At 37.3% G+C, this 22100-nt stretch overlaps 2 protein-coding genes across 2 annotated transcripts in view; both read left to right on the top strand.

Moving 5' to 3' along the window:
- LOC149830043 (ubiquitin carboxyl-terminal hydrolase 6-like) overlaps nt 1-22100 on the top strand; it is a 102714-nt gene that overhangs the window by 8317 nt on the left and 72297 nt on the right. Inside the window, exons 2-4 of the mRNA XM_090016281.1 lie at nt 3701-3846; nt 4001-4036; nt 4103-4210. Of these exons, the coding sequence (XP_089872407.1) occupies nt 3701-3846; nt 4001-4036; nt 4103-4210 (290 nt within the window). The remainder of the gene's footprint in view (nt 1-3700; nt 3847-4000; nt 4037-4102; nt 4211-22100) is intronic.
- On the top strand, nt 17669-22054 carry LOC149830044 (uncharacterized). Its single transcript, XM_090016182.1, has 3 exons — nt 17669-17699; nt 18553-19466; nt 22014-22054. The coding sequence occupies exons 2-3, from the start codon at nt 18572-18574 to the stop codon at nt 22052-22054; spliced, it is 936 nt and encodes a 311-aa protein (XP_089872308.1). The 5' UTR covers nt 17669-17699; nt 18553-18571.

The raw sequence follows: 22100 nt of genomic DNA, 5'->3' as shown, positions 1-22100 counted from the left end.
GTCGTCTAGGTCATTGCAGTAGTAGTTTCATTGAAAAGCTTGTTTCAAATAACCTCATTCCCAAGTCAAGTTTAGGAATAAATGTCAATGACAACAAATGTTCTAGTTGTCTCTTATGTAAGAGTCATGTCTTACCATTTCATTCTATCAATAAAAGAGCTTCAAGACCTTTTGAGACTATCTGTTCTGATGTTTGGGGGCCTGCTCCAGTTGTTTCCATATCTTGAACTAGATATTATCTTTTATTTGTTGACAATTATTCTCGTTATTGAATATTTTTCATGAAACACAAATCTGAGACTTTCAAGTTGTTTCGAAACTTCCATTCCTTTGTCAAAAACCAATTTTCTGAAAACATCCTAAGTTTTCAATGTGACAGAGGAGGTGAATTTTCTTTCATTGACTTTGCTAACTTTCTTCAAAGTAACGAGATAAGGAAAAAGGTGTCTTGCCCACACACACCTCAACAGAATGGGATTGTTGAAAGGAAGCATCGCCATATTGTTGAGAGTGCGATGAGCATGATGCATGACAGTAGTCTTCCGATCACTTTATGGACAGAGGCCTTTCATTCTGCAGTTCATGTGATAAATCGATTGCCCATGACTATTTTGGAAAACAAGTCTCCTTGTCTCTTTTTGGTGTACATCCCAACTACCATGATTTGCATGTGTTTGGTTGTTTATGCTATGTTCATGTTGATAGTTCAATGAGACATAAGTTTCAGGACAAGGCCCTGAAGTGCAGGTTTGTGGGTTATGCTGATGATTATAAAGGGTACAAGTGCTATGATCTGGTGAGCAAGTGCATCAAAATATCAAGAAATGTCATCTTCGATGAATTGAATTTTGATTGTCGATGTACTACTTCTTCATAATCAAAACCTAAAATTGAGGCTTATTATCCTTGGTTGAATTATGGACTTCTCTCAGGAGCTAGTGATGTTTGCTCAAATTGCACTCAAAAGGATAAGAAATCTGTGTCTACTGATGAAATGATTGCCCATGAAAATACATACCCAACTTTGAATCCAGAAAGGTATAAAGGCCTTGTCTACACTCGACGAGAAAGAGAGCCGCCCACCATAGTTAATTCAGATATGGACGCATCCTCTACATCCAACATTGTTGATACTAGAAGATCCACACGTTCTCGCCATCCAATTGAAAGGTGGGTCAGTTATGAAAATTGCTCATTAGATTTTCAACTCTTTCTAACAACCTTGAATAAAGAAGATGAACCCACAACGTTCTCTCAAGCATCAAATTCCAGAAGATGGATTGAAGCAATGAATGAGGAGATGAAAGCTCTACATGAATGTGGTACATGGGATGTCGTATCAAGACCACCTGACAGAAACGTTGTTGGTTTGAAATGGGTGTACAAAATAAAGTATAAACCAGATGGGACTATAGAGCGATACAAGGCGAGACTTGTAGCCAAAGGTTTTACACAGGAACAAGGACAAGATTATGATGAAACCTTTAGTCCAGTGGTGAAGATGGGGACAATCAGAGTCATACTTTCTTTAGCTATTGAACATCAATGGACTATTAGCCAACTTGATGTGAAGAATGCTTTTCTTCATGGAAATTTGAGAGAAGAAGTATACATGGAACAACCCACTGGTTACGCAGAAGGCAATCCTACAAAATATGTATGCAGACTAAAAAGGGCGATATATGGATTGAAGCAGGCATCCTGATCTTGGTTCGACAGTTTTTCTCTTGAAATACAAAAATATGGTTTTAAGAAATCTCTTCTTGACCACTCCTTATTTATATTTAAGAAACAAGACACAATTACTCTGTTGTTGATATATGTAGATGCTATCATCATCACTGGTAATTCCAATGAGCACATTGAAGAAGTCAAACATCTCTTGGATCAAATGTTCAAAATGAAGAACCTTGGCAAACTACGATACTTTCTTGGAGTTGAAGTCGACAGTACTTCTGAAGAGATGACTCTCACTCAACATAAGTATATCATTGATGTTCTCAATAAAGCTGGTATGAAAGACTGCAAGCCCTTGGGCACTCCTAGCGTTCTTCATCAAAAGCTTAGCTCTCAAGATGGGGATCCATTTGCTAATCCCACACAGTACCGTAGCATAGTGGGTATGTTACAATACCTCACTTTTACTCGCCCTGATATAGTCTACTCGGTGAATCAAGTTTCTCAGTTTATGCATGCACCATGTGAAGGGCATATGAAAGCAGTTAAACGGATACTTCGATACCTGAAGGGAACGGTTGGGGATGACCTCATATATAAGAGAAAGACAAATGAGCAAAATGCACATGAGATCACTGTTTATTCTGATGCGAACTGGGCAGGAGACCCAGATGAACGCAGATCAGTATCCGGCTATTGTGTGTTTGTTGGGATGAATTTGGTTTCTTGGAGTAGTAAGAAACAAAAGGCTGTTGCTAGATCCAGTACAGTGGCTGAATACAGGTCAATGGCAGTCGCCACTGCTGAAGCTACTTGGATTAGACACTTACTGACAGAAGTAGGAGAATCGATCTCTCGATCACTTCTTTTGTGTGACAACCAGAGTGCCATTAGTATGTCCTTTAATCCAATCCATCACAGTCGTGCCAAACATATTGAAATAGATCAACATTTTGTGAGACAAAAGGTAGAAGAGAAAGAGATTGAGCCTGAATTTGTACGAACTATAGATCAAGTGGCGGATATATTTACAAAAGGATTGACAAAAGACAGATTTTGGATGTTAAAAGGCAAGTTGTTCATGGTTCAAGATCATGCACAACTTGAGGGAGGGTGAAAAGAACCCCTTGTTACGGGTCACGGGTCTGGAGATCCAGACCCGTGATCATTAACTTCTCATTAATGGCACTGTGTAATTTACTTTATTGTAATGAGGGTACTTTAGTACCTTAATCTTTGTATTGGTATGTTAATATAAATGAGTTAATACAGCAGCCGACCCTAAGATTTGAGGGTATCGGTTTTTCTCTGCAGCTTCTCTCTCCCTTTCTCTCTCTCTCTCTCTGTTTCTCAGCTCTTACGCGTGGAAGGACTTGAATATTGAAAATCTAGCAGTAGTATTGTTTGATCTTGGACAATATTTGCCACCTTTGCTTCAGTTAGATGTAGTTGAATTCTTTAATTTGTCTGATGCCCAAACTGAAGGAGAAACACAACATGCTTTGAATCATGACTTTCTAGAGGATCTTACATTTCTTTTAATAACACATTTCACTTCTCTGTGCAGGAATAGAACCTTAGATAGATTATTTTCTGTACTATTTCACTTGTAAGACTGCCAGCATATAAGTACCCTACAAAAAGTATAGTATAGTTTATTTTAGTGTCATGCCTTCAAAGTTTCAAACTAATTGATGCTGTTCTTTTGAAATTCTTAGAAGGAATTTTGGTTGACATGGCAGATAGTGAATTTTCTTTAGTTCTCACAAATTCAAGCTGCACATAACCAAAAAGAAATTGCGTAATCAAGCTTCTTGTTGGATTGTGGCTTACAGTTACTTCACATCCATTATTATCCTTTCTTGTGCAATCTTTCTGTTTGTCAGACTATTTTTGCAGTAGCACGGTAGCACCAACATTTTCTTTGTAAAGCGTATGGACATTTTTGGGTATCTTTCTTTCTATCCTCTTATTCTTGGGTTTTATATGCCTTATTTTGAATCTGTTATTGTTTGTTTCTCAGTAAGTGTGAAATGGCAAAAGGAACTATTTCCGGTTGTTGAGATTGACACAAGCCAGCCTCCTTATGTATTTAAGTGTCAGCTGTATGATTTAACTGGAGTACCCCCTGAAAGACAAAAGATTATGGTCAAAGGTGGACTGTTAAAGGTGTGTGAGATGATAATTTTTTCATTAATTTTCAATACCCTGTTTGGAGCATATAGATCTAGAAGTTAAATATAATGTTTCCTATTGTCTTCAGTCCAGATTAAATTGCTTAAAACTTGATATAGTTATGAACTTCTTTTTATGGCTAATGTAGGATGATGCTGATTGGAATACGTTGGGTGTAAAAGAGGTATAGTTCCCTACCTATTATCTATATGTTAGTTATCAATTATTTGATATTTTCTTCCCTAAATAGGGCCAAAAGTTGATGATGATGGGAACTGCTGAGGAAGCTGTGAAAGCCCCAGAGAAAGGCACCGTTTTCATGGAAGACCTTCCAGAAGAAAAACAAGTTGTTGCTGTGGTGAGTGACACCCATGATTGTCCCGGTTTTCCCCTTTTTCTTATCTTAGTGGATTGTGAATTTTGTGCCTGAAATATTAGTGTCCAGTTTTTTTTATTATCACTTTTTACTTTTTAAGAACGATCTCATGGACCATGTAACTGGACTTTTTATCATGAACAGACCATATCCTAGCAAGTCATTTCAATCATTCAATGTTTTAAAGACTGATCATTAGGTTAGATGATGCTGGATGCTGCATAATAAGCATTTTGCATTTCTTTGGGGAATCCTAAATCTAGTGACAACCTTTTGTTGTTTAACATTATGGACAAAACTTAGCTCTTAAAGAGGGAAAAATGGAAAGCCTTTTATTGCTGTCATGTATCCTGGAGTCTATGTTTCGATGAGATTTATGAAGTATTAAATGAACATAGGAATTAGAGGCAATAGGATGACTTTTCATGCTACTTATATAGGCTCCATATTCAATTTTGGAAGGCACTATAGGAAGGTCCTTTGGAAAGTATATTCTACCCTTTTGCTAGTTTTACCCAAGGTTGTAAGTATTGTATCGTAACCCATATTGTTCTCGCCCAAAATAAGATACATATCGTATCGAATCATAAGAAATCACAAATTTTGAAAAAAAAAATAAAAAAATTCTAAAAAAATCAGAAAATTAACAAAAAACAACAAAAATTCTAAAGAATCATAACATACAAAAATGATGAAATGCAATCATAAAATCACATATGAAGCATTTATGTCTCTATGAACTGCATAAGACATCATCAACCATCAACTATCTCACAAGAACAATACAAAATATTAAATATCTTGCAATTAAGAACATGCCATAAGACTCATACTTTCATATTACATAAACACAAATATTATGGCAATAGTTGCACTCGATTTTCAATCGGTTTTCACTCATTACTGGATTGCCCTATTGTCATGCCGGATCATCCGATGCCATCTTTGTTGGAGTGTGAAGCCTGAATTCTATCTTAATATAAATCTTTAATTTTCGTGGATTCAACTTCGCGGTAAATTGGTGGGGGGTTGTAAATGGGTGAGGCAATTTTTTTTTGGAGAGTAGCCTTGTAATTTTACTCATAATAAAGATTTTTTTACCTTAACCCATTTTTTTGAGTAGAAAAATGGTGGAAATGCCTTTTTTTTTACCTTAACCCACTTCTTTGGGTGAAAAAAGGTGAAAATGCACTCTTGACAAAATCAAGAAAGCCCTCTCCTCGACACAAATATCAGCCCCCAAAACAGTCTCACAACTCCTAGGGTGCGTGAGAAGATCTCGAATATGTTCTATATGAATGAGGGTTTTGGCCCTCAAAAGCTCTTTAAAATCCAAAAACATAAAAGCATGGTTTTACCCATTATATGGTACGATACAACACAGTATCATACGATACATGTGATACACCTCGTATCGATCTCTTGCATCGATACAATATGTACGATACGGTAAGATACAAACAACATTGGTTTTACCCTTTCTTCCTTTGTCTACATACTTTCACCTTTGACTTTGTGTGTATTTGAGTTGATGTTAAATGAAAACACTACTCACTTCAGCTCTTTAAGAACCATAAAACTAAGTCTAGTTGAGCAAATTTGTCAAATACTTGGCATACTGGAACAAAGCACTAAATCTGGTTTAGTAGATTTTCGACAACACAACTGGCTCACATATCTTTATTGCTTATTCTTGTTGATCATTTTATCAAACACTTGGGATGCATCTTTTTGGCATATACTAAATCTGGTTCAATAATTTTTCTTAAACAGTTAGAATATAGTCAATTGAGAATAGATAATACATATATTGGTAATGATGACTACAAACAAAACAACAACAACTACGCCTTCATCCCAAAACAATTGGGGTCGGCGATATGAACCAACAAAGAAAATCATTTTGGGTCTTCCACATGAATCCTTCTCCTCCAATCATTTCTATCCAATGCCATGTCCTCGGTGAGGTTCAAAGCATTCATATCCTTTCCTATCATCTCCATCCAAGTCTTCCTAGGCCTACCCCGACCTCTTTTAACTAATATATTTTCCCATTTCTCCATCCTTCTAACCGGAGCATCATTAGGCCTTCACTGAATATGTCCAAACCACCGTAAACGATTCTCTCTCATCTTATTTTCAATGGGTGCAACGCCTACCTGCTTACATATCTCCTCATTTCGAATCTTATCTTTTATTGTATTTCCACACATTCATCTAAGCATACACATCTCAGATACACTCATTTTTTGAATATGATGTGTCTTGGCAGCCCAACATTCCGTACCATATAGTAAAGCGGGCCTAATAGTCGTCCTATAAAACTTTTCCTTCAACCGCATCTCCATCAATTTCTCCCTACTTTTGAATGATAGATCTCAAATATTTGAAACAATCATCCAGCGGTATTTCTTGCTCACCAAGCTTCACTACACTCCCATCACTACTTCGTTGCTTACTAAACCGACATTCCATATATTATGTCTTACTCTTACTCAACTTAAAACCTCTTGCTTCCAATGTTTGTCTCTATAATTCTAACTTAGCATTAACCCCAGCTCTAGACTCATCAATCAAAACAATATCATCAGCAAACAACATACACCACGACACATTTTCTTGAATTGATCTCGTAAGCTCATCCATCACTATAGCAAATAGGAAAGGGCTTAAAGCAAATCCTTGATGTAACCCAACCGTTATAGGAAAATTGGTTGCCACCCCTCCACAAGTCCGGACATTGGTTACTACTCTTTCATACATATCCTTAATTATACTAATGTACTTGAGAGAAACACCTTTCTTCATCATTGTCCACCAGAGAACGTCCCTAGGTACTCTATCGTATGCCTTCTCCAAATCAATAAAAACCATATGCAAATCTTTGTTCCTCTCTCTATTTCTTTCAATAAGTTGTCTAAGAAGATGTATAGCTTCCATAGTTGACCTTCCAGGCATAAAACCAAATTGATTCTCTGATATCATGACAACCTTCCTCAACCTAGACTCAATCACCCTCTCCCAAAGTTTCATAGTATGACTCATGAGTTTTATACCACGATAGTTTGTGCAATCTTGTATATCACCCTTATTCTTATATAGAGGCACCAAAGTACTTTTCCTTCACTCATTAGGCATCTTATTTGTCCGCCAAATCTTGTTAAAAAGATTTGTCAACTATTCTAAACCTTTCTCTCCCATGCATTTCCAAGCCTCGATAGGTATACCATCTGGGTCAAATGCTCTTCTTGATTTCATTTTCTTCAAAGCCTCTGCAATTTCTTTCTTTTGAATCTTGCGCATGAAGTCACGATTCATTTCATGAAAAGGAATGGACAAGTCTCCAAGATCCTGAGCATGACTTCCATTAAATAGCTTATCAAAATAATCTTTCTATCTCTCCTTAATCTCCTCATCTTTGACTAAAACCCTTTGTGTTTCATCTTTGATACATCTAATCATACCCAGATCCCTCGAAATAAAAGAAAAGTCAAAACATGTAGTTGATCAAACATACAATAAAGACAAATATGACCATCAAGGAACATAATTAACATAATGGCTATCTTTTAATCATTGTGACTATTTGGGGAACTTTTAGAATGATTGAAGATTTTAACAGCTTCTGGCGAAGGTATTAGTGATGTTTTGCTGAAGAAAAAATAAAATAAAAAGGAGAAACAAGCGAGGAACATCATGTATCTCTCATTTCCATCTCAATACATATATTATATGTGGTAAGTAGGGTATCTAAGGACCTATGTCACATAGGTGAAGGTGCAAAGAGTGTGACATGCCAATTTCCTAAAACTTGGGTCCGGGTGTAGGTTGCATCTTCTCAATCAGGCCTTACAGATATATTCAACATACTAACATAGTTTATTTTATAGGAGTCATGCTTTGGATCATGTTTTTTTGATTTTTTAAGTAGTGAAATATTGGTACATTGTGAGCTGTTGATTTTTGATGATCTAAAAAAGCCTACATTTATGTCATAATCACTTGATCCAAAACTTGTTTTCTGCTAAAAAATAGATGTAGATTATATCTACATGATCTGATCAATAAAAAAAACTCAATAATTTTGAAAATTTAAAGCTTCTATTATATGGGAGTTTGTGCTCTTGGAGCACCCTATATATATATTCCACAATGTATTTTCAATTGTATAATTTTAAGTTTTAAATTTTTTCTTAAACTTGGACAATTTTGGACCTATGTCACATAGGTGCATGTGCATCTGCGAAACAGGTGCCTTGGGGGTGTGGAAGCACCCTTTTACATAATTGAGGACAAAAAATACCCTTGCGAACTATACGATGCCAACTATGTATAAGGAGGTGCAAAATTGCAGTACTCCTATACCCTCGAATGTACCGTACCCTCTAGTAGAAACAGCCCGTTCCATCACATTTCTTATTTTTTGTGAATCAAGTCCTGTGGATATGATCTACATGATTTTTTTGGTCAAAACTGAAAAACATGATTCAGGTCATTCGATCACACTAAATAAGCAGATTTTTTAAAGGTTTCAAAATACAATGGTTCACAATTTTGTAAAAATTTCACGATTGAAAAATTCATGTTTCTATGTTGAAACTACTCGGTCAAAACAGCTTTCCCTAGTAAATGGACCATGCTGAACACATCTGTGGGGTCAAACTGATGAAATAAAACTTGCACCTATGTGTTTTAGCTAGAGAGTACAATGGATGGGAGACCCTCCAACCAAAAGAAGGTCCAAAATCTACAACCAACGATGATCAAACGACTCTCCTCCAATGCTTGAGCATCTCATTGATCGGACCTCATATATTTGTTCAGTTTATTTAGTAAGAAATATGTTTTACACGAAGACTTTACGGCCTATAGGAATGCTTTTCAAAACATGAAAAACCAACAGCTCATAATGCATTTAAAACTTTACAATACAAAGTATTGTGGGCCGTTGGTTTTTAGCGCTTTCAAAAACACATCTAAACATCGAAAATTCATAATCCAAAACATGTTGATCACAAAATGAATGATAAAAATCCAATCTGTAAAGTCCGATCGATGAAAAACTTGATCATTAGAGGAGAAATGCCATTGATTATCATTAGTTGTAGATTTTGGACCTTCATTTGGTTGGACGGTCTCCCTTCCTTATCTCTCTCTCACGCTCTCTCTTTCTATATATAAAGTGAGTGGTAGCTGCCTACCACTCACCTGGCTAACCACTAGTGAACACGTACCGATCATCCATTACATGCGTGAAGGTTGCTCCGTGCGCAAGGTCATTAAGAAACAACCTTTAGCGGTGCGCGAAAGCACTGCTAAAGGCTCCTGGGTCTTTAGATGCACTTTCTGCTTGTCATTATAAGTCTTTAGCGGTGCTTAAAAAGCGTCACTAAAAACCCAGGAGTCTTTAGCGACATTTTCTCATGCTGCTAAAGGGTCTTTAACCCTTCAATGCACACACATCCTCCATCGCATGCGTCCACTGATGGTTAGCTGAAAAAGTGGTAGGCAGCTGCCACTTTTTCATAATATATTTTTATATATTCCATGACTCTCAGCACTCCCCTTCAAGTGTGGGAAAAGATATCTGTCATTCCCAACTTACAAGTGATTTTTTCGAGTCTTAATGTTTCCACAACTTTTGTGAGAATGTATGTTGCAAAAGAAGACGAGTACACACATGAATAACTCAAAATATCTTGAATCAACCTTTTCTCTTATGAAATGACAATCACTATCAATATTTTTTGTTCCCTCATGATACACATGATCTAATGATATCTGCATAGCCCTATTGTCACAAATACAATTTAGATCAATGGGAGTCTTAACTCTACTTCCAACTCCATAATCACTAATTTGAGTCATAAACTCTCACAAATCCTTAGTGCTATGATTCTATTTTACTTAATCCTAGAGTTAAATGTGTACTTTTAGGATATTCTTCTATTAATAAAGGATACAAATGCTATGACATTGTTAATAGGAAGAGATACGTGACTATGGATTTCACATTCTTTGAAACAAATCTTTTTTCATAGTGAGGACTTGAAGGGGAATTGGTGTCACCTGCCATTAAGCCCTACCAACACTTGTGAGAATACATTGAAAGGAGGGAATGGTAGTGATACTAAAAACTGAAGAACACATGAAAGGGGTGAGAGGAGAATTGTGATGCTTGATGCGGTTACTATCACTATCAGTGAGATTCCTCAAGAATTAGATCTGACAATGCACTCAGTGAAGAGACTTCATCCTCCCAACACCTTTCTTAATATTACCCTACCTATTGCTCTTAGGAAGGACAAAAGACCACACACTTCTCATCCAGTATGCCACTTTTCTCGAGCCTTCAATGTATGTGTTTAACATCAAGTCAAATCTCATTCTTATTAATGCAGAAGAGGCATTAAAGCATCCTAAGTGAAGAAAGGCTATGGAGAATGAGATAAAGGCACTAAGGAAGAATCATGCATGGGAAGTAACTACCTTACCAAACCTATATGGTGCAAATGGATATACTCTCTTAAACTTAAGGCAAATGGATTCATGGAAAGATATAAGGCTAGATTGGTATCTAAGAGTTACAACCGAGCTTATGGGATACACTATCATGAAACTTTTGCACTTGTAGTCAAACTCACATTAATAAGGGTACTTACAAACTTGGCTTCACATAGAATTGGACTCTCCATCAATTGGATGTTAAAAAAAATGCTTTTCTCTATAGTTGAACAAAGATATCTATATGCCATTTCTTACTGGCTTTATGTTTGTAGGCAATGAAGGTAAAGTGTGCAGGTTAAAGAAAGCTATATATGGGCTAAAGCAATGTCTAAGACCTTGGTATGACAGATTTAGCATGGCGATCACGAGTTGGCTATAAGGGAAGCATTAGTAGTCACACTCCATTAGTGAAGAAAGGTGAGAAAATATCTATTTTAATGGTATGTGCTTAGTTGTCAAAAGCGGTACTTAGGCGGGTTGGGCGCAAGGCTACCACCTAGGCTTATGGGTCTAGGCGGTAAGGCCCCGTTTTACCGCATAGGCGTCGCCTAGGCTGTGGGGATATGGTTGTCATTATCTTTTTTTTCTCTTTCCTCTTCTTTTTTTTTCTTTTTCTTCTTCCGCCTTCCCCATACCCTTTCTTTTTTCTTTTCTCCTTGTTCTTTTTTTCTTTTTCTTCTTCTTCTTTCCTTTTTTTCTTTTTACCTTCTTATTTTTTTTCTTTTTAACTTCTCCTTTTCTTCTTCCTCCTCCTTTTCCCCCTCCACCTTCCCTTTTTCTTCCTTTTCCCCCTTCTTTTTTGTCTTTTTCTTCCTTTCCCCCCTTTTTCTTTTTCCTTTTTCCTTCTTTTTTCTCGTTTGAAATTCCTTTTTTCTTCTTCTTCTTGCTCCTATCACCCCTCCACTCTACTTTTTTTCTTCCTTTTTTTTTCTTCCTTTTTTCCTTGTTTTTTCTTCTGTTTTATTTTTGTTCTTTACATGTATGCCCATGTTTTTTACACATACACACACACACACGTGTGTGTGTGTGTGTGTGTGTGTGTGTGTGTGTTGCGGGGGGTGCTGTGTATCTTATACACACACATTATACAATATAGATATGCTTTATGTTTAATGCTATGCAATTTTACGAATTTGATATTTTACATTGAATTTCACATGTATGATTAATTCATAGTTACAATCATATCTTTTTACTAAAATTAATTAATTATTTATTGTATTGTTTATGTTTTTATTGGTATTTTGTTTTCTTGGTCCTGCCTAGGCCGACTAGTCCCTCCAAGGCCCCGACTAGTCCCTCCAAGGCCCCGACTAGTTCTTTTCGGGGTCATTCGCCTAGATGCCGACTAGCGCTTTTGATAACTAAGGGTATATGTGGATGGCATTGTGATCATTAATGATGATGAGGAGATAGGGAGAATAAAGAACTATTTAAGACTTTGATATCAAAGATTAAGAACCCTTGCATTATTTTTTAGGCATAGAGGTCCTTAAATGCAAATAAGGAATCCTATTATCTCAAAGAAAGTATGCGTATCATCTACTGAAAGAAACAGTTAAATTGGGGTATAAAAGGATAGCCCAATCGAGCAAAACCATAAACTTGGGTTGTGTGGTGGCGAAAAAATTGAATCCATGGGAAGATATCAGAGATTAGTTGGGAAACTGATCTACCAACTATCAAAAGACTTGACATTATTTATGCAGTCAGTTTGATGAGTCATTTGCATTCTCCTACAGTAGCCCATATGTCACAGTTCTTGAGATACTTGAGTACATAAGCTGTAATACTAATAGTCAAGATGTAACCAATACATTCTCTTTTTTCAACTTTCGTTCCTTGATCTTTCTCATCAGGTTTGTTTACCTCATCAATGGTATATAAGAGTTACTGGAAGCTTCTTAGGTAGGTGGAAAACTTGCTTCCCGGAAATTCGCTTCGGAAGTGCGATACTCCTCGCTTTCAAAACTTCATAGGAATCTCGATTCTCCCACGCTTCTTCTATGCTTCCCACACACATGGTCTATGCTTCCTATATATTTTTGTCACGTTTCTTTTCATGTATTTCCTCTCACGCTTTCACTCACTTCCCATGTACTTTCTTTAAATTGATAACCATCATTGTTAGATTTTAACAAAAATTTAACTCTTTTACTGAAAAATCCTGAAATATAAGAATGATCAACCATCACTGTTAGTTTTTATTTGTTTCTTGTCTTTTACTGAAAAATCCTGAAATATAAGAATGATCAACCATCACTCTTAGTTTTTATTTGTTTCTTGTTTGATTCTTGTTCAGTTACCATATTGCTTTATTTTTTATTCATATTTCACTTTTAAATTGATAATTCGCTTCCCGCTTTCTATAAATTTTTAAATGTCTTGCTTCTCGCTTCCGCTTCCAGTATCGTTTCCCACTTCCTAGTTTAGCAACCTTGGTATATACCCATTTGTCTCAAGCAAGAATCACCAATTCAAACAAGCCCATTTTATTAGTTTCTTTGTTGGAATTTTACATTAGCAATTTAGAAGCCTTTTTCACTTCAAGGGTTAAAAGCGTTTCCTATGACACACTCTTCCTTTTGTTCACTCATACTTGACTCTTTACCTGAGTAATCTATCAACAGAATACTCTACTCCCTTTTATCACTTTGATTACTAATGCCTTCTTTAGGATTCTACCTTGTCCACTTCTTACTCAAGTGAATCACCCACAGTAATTGACCCTTTTTTATCCCTTAATCTATCCCTGATTTTTTCAAAGACACTTATTTCTTCCTCTTTTCTCAAAACCAACTATTATACCAGGGTTATTACACACTGAATCCCAATCCAAACTCAAGTGGAACCACTTGAATGCCACTCAATCATGAAACATTCAGAAAATCCAAAAAGGTCCAGAGACAAATAAATCCTTAAAAAATTCCAAAGTCCCTTAAACTTGCTCCCAATCACTTGATTTTTGTCTCAAAACTTATCTATAAAATCAAGAGCTATGGAAGCAAGACAACCCAAACTCAAGTCTCCTTTGTCATTTGGTTGGCTAAGTGGCTGCTGGCTGTAAGTACGAGGTTCAAAACTCCTTTATAGATCTGAATCTAAGCTCCAATACCATCTCAACAACTTTTGACCTGCATCTTAATGGTATTAGTAGCATTTTTCTGAAGAAAAATTAGAGGAAATGAAGCAGAATAAGAAGAGAGGAACATCAGGTCTCTCTCCTCATTTCCATCTCAACACATATATTACACAATGGGTAATTACATGAGAAAAATACCCCTGACAACTATTCAAAATGAGAACTATGTACTATGGGGCACAAAATCACAAAAGTTTGCTGTTGAAAGCGCATACTTATATATATATATATATATATATATATATATATATATATATATATATATATATATATATATATATATATATATATATATATAGCCAAAGGGTTCACTCAACCCCATCCGTAAGATGGGGTGTGGGCAGACCCCCACCACTGGATCTGTAGAGATGCCACAAAAATGACCTTTAACGGTAGTTGGGGTTCATGATTGCTGCTGTCAGGCTTTTTTGCATGCATTGTCTGATCTTTTCAGATCCAACAACATGCATCCATCTGCATGCCCATCCTCTTGAACAAGCATTCACACACACACACACACACACAGAGAGAGACATACATGTGTGTATGCACACACACATCCCATGACTATGACTCTCAACAAAAGAACCAGATAGGAGCTTGAGAGATTGGAGAGAGTTGAAAGTTCTCATGATGCAAGGGATTCCATAATATGAGCTATTCGAGGTTTGCCTCCTCAGTAATCATGAGGGATGTCCTAAACATGTTAAAGAAACCTAGCTGTGGTCTTAATGTTGCAAAGAAAATGGTACTAGCTAGTCCTATCAAAGATGAGCATATCAAGGACCAACATTGAAATGGTAGACCCAACAAAAATTAATCTTATCTGATGCAACCTGCAAGTTCCTATAAAAAGCACCATTGGTAGATCTGGAGTAATTATTACAATGTGGATCCAAATCTTGAGAGCATTAATTTTGGCATGCAAACATTTCTTTGTTATGGTGAAGTTTTGACAACTTTATGATGACACAGCTGTATGTGTTGAAAATTGGAGAAAAAACTAAACAAACTTTGGAAGGAGCTTCACCATGTCGTTCTAGCCATGATGACTCACTGCTTATCGCCGGTTATTTAAAATTTTTAATCACATGTTATACTGTATTGAAAGTGGCTACTAGGTCATCATTGATAGGTTCATTTAAGAATTCAATTACTTCATGGAAACTTAGGTCCCTATGGACATCTATATCAAAGGTAATCTATTGACATGATCTAACAAAACACATACGATGGAAGTTGGTTTACTTCTTTGTCCTACAAAAGGAAAGGGTGAGCCTAGATCCACACCTAATCCAGTCATTATCCTGTACATATTTTCTTCCTAAATGTAAAATGGTATGTAAATCTATTGATGAAAGACATCTCCCATGGTGAATGAACCATGATATGGTCCAATCTACATAAAAATTGCATGAGTAGGTGATATTCTATTCTTTGACCCCAAGTTTGTAGTAACATGTCTACACCATTATTTTTTCGTATATATGTCTCAAGTTCATGGCTTTCGAACCACTTGTTTTTTCAAGCAACCTCCAAAGCTGTAGTTGCGAATATCTGAAATTTGAATCGTGTAATGACCCCAACTGACCTTCGTAAAAATATTGGATTTTTTTTAAACAATTGCGGAAAATCACCCAAAGATCCGGGGCATCACAAATTTAATATACCAAACCACAAACCATACGATGCATTGAATTAACAGCAGAATAAATCAAACTTCATTAATTTAAATCAATTGTCAAAATAGTCTAAACATAAAAATCGTCTATATCCATATGAACCATCCTGTCAGAACCTAGAAACCAGTGACAAGGCTCGCAGTCTCCATCCCGCTAGTTAAGACATCACTGAGCACCTGTGCCTGTAAAACAATTTTAAGGAAACGGGTAAGAATCAAAGTTTTTTGTACGAATTCCTCTAAAATCTAAATAGTAAGGAAATCACATAAACAAATTCATGCATAAATTTTAGAGAAATATCATAATTAACAACTTATCACAATTAACTTACCATTCCAGCAATTAACAAAATACCATGCAAACAAGTATTATACAAAGTCAAATATGCATAATGCATAAACTAATGTTGAACAGTAAATATGTAAATATGTATGATTCAATGTGCATGCATGAATAACTTATTAAATTATTTATCAGAGTTGTTTTTGCATGTATGTCCTTATTAAATGCACACAAATTTAATTTTTACTTTTCCTTAAACCCGTAGATACTCAAAACGGGCACAATTTTTTGAGGTCCAAGTTAGGTTTTCAGTTGTAGCTTAACACACAATTTGTATTTTATTACTTGGTTCCACACTTGTTCCTCGACATATATCAGGAATCCTCACCTTTCATCAGAAGATTAGAAATCATCACCTAATGCTGGGATATCAATGAAAATCCTCAACCATTGACATCATTTTCTCGGTATATCAAATTACAGCTGAGTCAATAACACCACCTCCAAGCAAAGTGGCTGAAATCTTCTTAAAACCATGTCCTGGTGGTGAACCACCATATCAGGTTTAAGGGCATAATCGTACACGGAGTTTTAGTATCCTCACGGTCCTCCAAGACCGTCATCTAAGATCCTCACACTGTGAAAGAGATATCAAGCAAGAAATTAATTGCAGTGTTTGGTCTCTTTTACATTTTAAATAATTTCAAGTTCTTTACATGAACTGTTTTGCAAATCTACATGCAAAACACACAAATTTAGGCTCCGGCTTATCACAATTTAACAACGCAATTAACTTTGGAAAACCAATATTCCTAGAAATAAATTTTGTAATGCATAAATAAAATCAACAACAATTGGAGCAACAAATGCTCTTGGCCTACACGGCTTGCAGTGGTTTACATTTGACCACCAACACATCTCAGAAGTGATTTATACAAACTTGCAAAATCTCAGTGAACATGCAACACACACACATGGTTTCCAAATATGTTTACAATGTACATTCAAAACATACAAAATAAATGCATATTAAGCCATGCACATACACATTCCGATAGATGCTTGCCGAACACATTATCATAATCAATTTCATGCATAAACAATCAAACATGCATATGATCACAGTCATGCAAACATAAAATAAATTTCAAATTTATGCGTATGATATGCACCATTACAAGCTTATCAAATCAAGATTAGGGTAATGTACATAATCAAATCACAATTATGTACGTAAATCAACCATTTACACATTAACATCATGCTGGCTGATCCATGTACATGATCATAATCATGTACATGGGTCGGCCAGACTGCACTAAAACGTGTACCATACCCTGTTGGCTGAACCATGTATATGTTCACAAACATGTACATGAGTCGGCCAGACCATAAGCACACGTGACTATCCTGCTGGTTGATCCATGTACATGTTCACGAACTATGTCACACGGACTCGGCTAAAGGGTTGCCGCACCCGCGTCGACACGCGCGGACTCGGGTGCGGACTCGGGTGCGGCTTTGGACTCAGCCCGAACTCGGTCAACTCCGAGTCGGACTCGGTCAACGAGTCCGGGCCGAGTCCGACCACATTTTGGACTCGGTCAACTTTGACCGAGTCCAAAATTGTCCAGTTCGAGTTTTAAATTTTGTTTTGGATCCGGGTCGGGTCGGGTCCAAACTCGACCCAGATCCAAATTTTTTTTGGCAGCCGAACCCTAAAAGGGGTTTATCGACAGGGAGAGGGGCTTACCCTCTCGATTTTGCCTCTCCCCCTCAGCCCCTGCAGCTTTCTCCTGCAACCACGCCGGCGATCCGAACTCCGGCGACAGGCAGCCACCGTCTCCCCCTCCGTCAGGTATGTCGACCCTGCTCGTAGCCTCCCTCCCTGCACCCTCTGCTCGCAGAGGAGGGGCTCGGCCCCCCTCCCTGCACCCTCTGCTCGCAGGGGAGGGGCTCGGCCCCTCCCTGCACCCTCTGCTCGCAGGGGAGGGGCTCGGCCCCCCTCCCTGCACCATCTGCTCGCAGGGGAGGGGCTTGTCCCCTCCCTGCACCCTCTGCTTGCAGGGGAGGGGCTCAGCCCCTCCCTGCACCCTCTGCTGGCAGAGGAGGGGCTCGGCCCCCCTCCCTGCACCCTTTGCACGCAGAAGAGGGGCTCGGCCCCCCTTCCTGCACCCTCTGCTGGCAGAGGAGGGGCTCGGCCCCCCTCCCTGCACCCTTTGCACGCAGAAGAGGGGCTCGGCCCCCCTTCCTGCACCCTCTGCTCGCAGGGGAGGGGCTCGGCCCCTCCCTGCACCCTCTGCTCGCAGAGGAGGGGCTCGGCCCCCCTCCCTGCACCCTCGGTTCGCAGGGGAGGGGCTCGGCCCCCCTCCCTGCACCCTCTGCTCGCAGAGGAGGGGCTTGGCCCCCCTCCCTGCACCCTCTGCTCGCAGGGGAGGGGCTCGGCCCCCCTTCCTGCACCCTCTGCTCGCAGGGGAGGGGCTCGGCCCCTCCTTGCACCCTCTGCTCGCAGAGGAGGGGCTCGGCCCCCCTCCCTGCACTCTTTGCACGCAGAAGAGGGGCTCGGCCCCCCTCCCTGCACCCTCTGCTCGCAGGGGAGGGGCTCGGCCCCTCCCTGCACCCTCTGCTCGTAGAAGAGGGGCTCGGCCCCTCCAATATTCCCTGTTTTATTAACTTTATTTTATTTACTTATTTAATTATTTTCTTTTCAGTTTTCACTTTTCAGATATAATGGCGAGTTCTAGCGGTAGTGTCAATACATTTGGTTCAAGTTCTAACCCTGAATTAGATGTTTCTCAACCACTTTGGAGGCTTGTGACAAAAGGGATAAAAGCTAGTAGTGGTGGTGGTGGGAATGTGCAGTTTCATTGTAATCTATGTAAGACTGTTTTCACAGGTTCTTATACGCGTGTGAAAGCACATCTTTTGCATATTCGTGGTCAAGGAATTAGGGCATGTTCTGGGGTTGACAAAGACATGTTAAAGCAATTAAAAAAAGAACAAGAGGAAGCTGAAAAGAAGAAAATTGCAGAGATGAAAAGCGATTCGATTAATTTGTCTTTTCCTACTGCCAGTGATACACAAGAAGAGCTTTTAAAGAAAAGAAAGATGAAAAGCAATAAAACAATACAAGCGTCATTCAAAAACATGGCAAGAGCAGAAATTGATAAAAAGATTGGTCGATTCTTTTACTCAAGCTCAATTCCTTTTAATGTAGCTAGAAGTCCATACTGGAAAGATATGATTACATCTTTGGCTAATTGCAATTTGAGTGGTTATGTGCCTCCTAGTTCAGAAAAACTAAGAACAGTCATTCTTGCAGAGGAAAAAAATAGAATTGAAGACTTGCTAGAGACCCAAAAATTTGCATGGAAACGACATGGAGTGTCGATTGTTTCTGATGGGTGGACTGATATACAAAGGCGACCACTGATAAACTTCATTGCTTACTCACTAAATGGGCCAATCTTTTTGAAGACTGTTGATGCATCTGGAGAGTATAAAGATGCTGAATATTTAAAGAGATTATTTGTTGAAGTGATAAAAGAAGTGGGTGAAGAAAGTGTGGTGCAAATCATTACTGACAATGCTCCAGTTTGCGGTCGTGCAGGAATGAATTTGGCAAGTGAAGATACATATTCACATATTTTTTGGACTCCTTGTGCAGCATACAGTTTAAATTTGGCACTTAAGAGTATATGCAATCCATCAAAAGATGATGCACATGCACATGAAATGTGCTTATGGATTGAGGAAATAGAGCATGATGTTCGAAATATTAGAAATTTTGTTGTAAACCATCATCATGCCCTTTCTATATTTAATAGGCATTCTGATCTCAAGTTACTGAAAGTTGCTGAAACTCGTTTTGCTTCTCTAATTGTTATGATAAAAAGAATTAAGCAACTCAAGAATGCATTGATGATGATGGTGGCTGATCAAGATTGGGATTTTTATCGTACTGAAGATGATGTCAAGGCTCAAGCTATCAAAAAATGCATCTGTGATGATTTTTGGTGGGATAAAATTACATATTTTGTTGAATTTACAGAGCCTATTTGGGAAATGCTGAGAGAAGTTGACAGAGATGTACTCATGCTTCATAGAATTTATGAAATGTGGGACAATATGATTGAAAAAGTTCAAAGTATCATTTTTAAACATGAGAAGAAAGATATTGCACTTGATGATTCAGAATTTTACAATCATGTACATTCAGTTTTAGTGAGAAGATGGGATAAAAGCAATACACCTTTGCATTGCATGACACACTCTCTCAATCCAAAATACTATGCAAAAAAATGGTTGACAGCAGGTGTTGGTCGTGTTTCTCCAAATGAAGATCCTGAGATATCAAGAAATAGAATGATATATTTGGGAAGAGTTTTTAATGATCCTGACATGTTTAAGGTTGTAAATAGTGAGTTTGGCAAGTTTTCTACTGGAAGATTTGATTCTTTAGCAGCACTTGTGGCAAGGGACGAGGAAGATCCTCTTAATTGGTGGGCAACATATGGATCAGAGACACCAAATCTGCAACGTCTTGCAATGAAGTTGTTATCTCAACCTGCTACATCATCTTGTTGTGAAAGAAATTGGAGTACATATGCTCAAATTCACAACATTAAAAGAAACAAACTCACTAGTAAAAGAGCAGAGGATTTGGTATATGTTCACTCAAATCTACGATTAATTTCTCGCCGCACCAAAGAAGAGTATAGGTACTTTTTTTTCTTTGTATTCAAAGTTTGTATTTAAATATTTCATATTTGTATTCAAAGTTTTAAGTTAGATACTAATATAGTGATTTTTTGATGCAGTTGTGGACCATCCAAGAATTGGGATGTAAATCCAGAAGATTTTGACTTGGAGGGAGAACATAATTTACATACTCTCAACATGGACTACATCGATCCTGTTCTTCCTTCTAATTCAGACGATGAGGCAGATTTATGATAAGTTTTGTTGTTTATCACACTCACAAGCTTCTTTATGTGTTATATTTTGGTAAGTTTGTGTTGTTAAGAATTGCTTTTTTTTTGCTTTAAAATTTACAATCTTTATGTGTTAATTTATTGTTATATATATATAATTATAATATTTAAAATATATATATTTATAATATATATATATATATATATATATATATATATATATATATAGCCGAGTCCCCGTGTCCAAATTTTTTGGAATTGCGCCGCACCCGCACCCGCACCCATGTGACATAGTTCACGAACATGTTCATGGGTCGGCCAGACCATAAAGAATACATATACCAGCCTGCAAAACATACTGGCTGCATATATACATGAGTACGATATTTGGTAATCTGAAACTCATAAGTATCCCGATGCAAGAATACTAACATGAGAGAATTTGAATCAAAATAACTACTCATATGCATGAGCATATATTCAACCAATATGAATAAAGACCAACAAAAATATTCAGATGTATAGGCATATAGCTGGACAGGTCTGAATCAAAACTGAATAGAGATGTACTCGGCAGATCTGGATCAGGTCTGCCCGAGCATGAACTCAGCAAATCTGAACCAGATATGAACATTTAGATGCAGGAACAAGGAAATATACAGATCTGTAAATATTCATAATCCGTTTGCATAATCATGAAGCCCAACAACCTGAAATTTATAGATATATCAATATACATATATATTCAGACTGTGTGAGCAAGAGAGCTCTACAAACTCGAATATATATATTCATTATGCTGAAAAAGAAAATAAAATCGACAAAATTGAATATATATTCGTATGCATAAGCAGGGAAAATCGTTAACCTATATTACATGCATGTTCAGTTTTACATGTTCAGTTTCAAATCAAGAAAATTGACATCTGTGGAATCAAAATCATACGTATTTTCAGGATTTGATACTTTAGGGAAATCGACAAAAACAAAGAAATAAACATATATATGTATATATATAAAATCGTCATTTTATATATAAATATATATCAGTGGGCTCTGGGCGACGTCACCTATAAAATTAACTATTTTCCCATGATTTTATCAAATTTAAATAAATATATAATTTAAAAATTATATTTAAAATTCATGGAAAAATACATGATATTATGAATCGTCTTGAATTAACTTTTCCATGACTTTGCACAATTGTTTATTTGTCTCTGCCTTGCACATTTTAGATTTATATAGTTATGTTGAAATTGAATTGTGGAACTTCTAATTACAGCAAGTATTATGTGCTTTTAATATGTGGATTCTATTTCAAG

The sequence above is a fragment of the Nuphar pumila genome, chromosome 8 (assembly GCF_984573655.1).
Source record: "Nuphar pumila chromosome 8, dmNupPumi1.hap1.1, whole genome shotgun sequence".
Lineage (NCBI taxonomy): Eukaryota > Viridiplantae > Streptophyta > Magnoliopsida > Nymphaeales > Nymphaeaceae > Nuphar > Nuphar pumila.
Note: the sequence above shows the minus strand (reverse complement) of the source record. Positions and strands in the feature narration are given on the sequence as shown.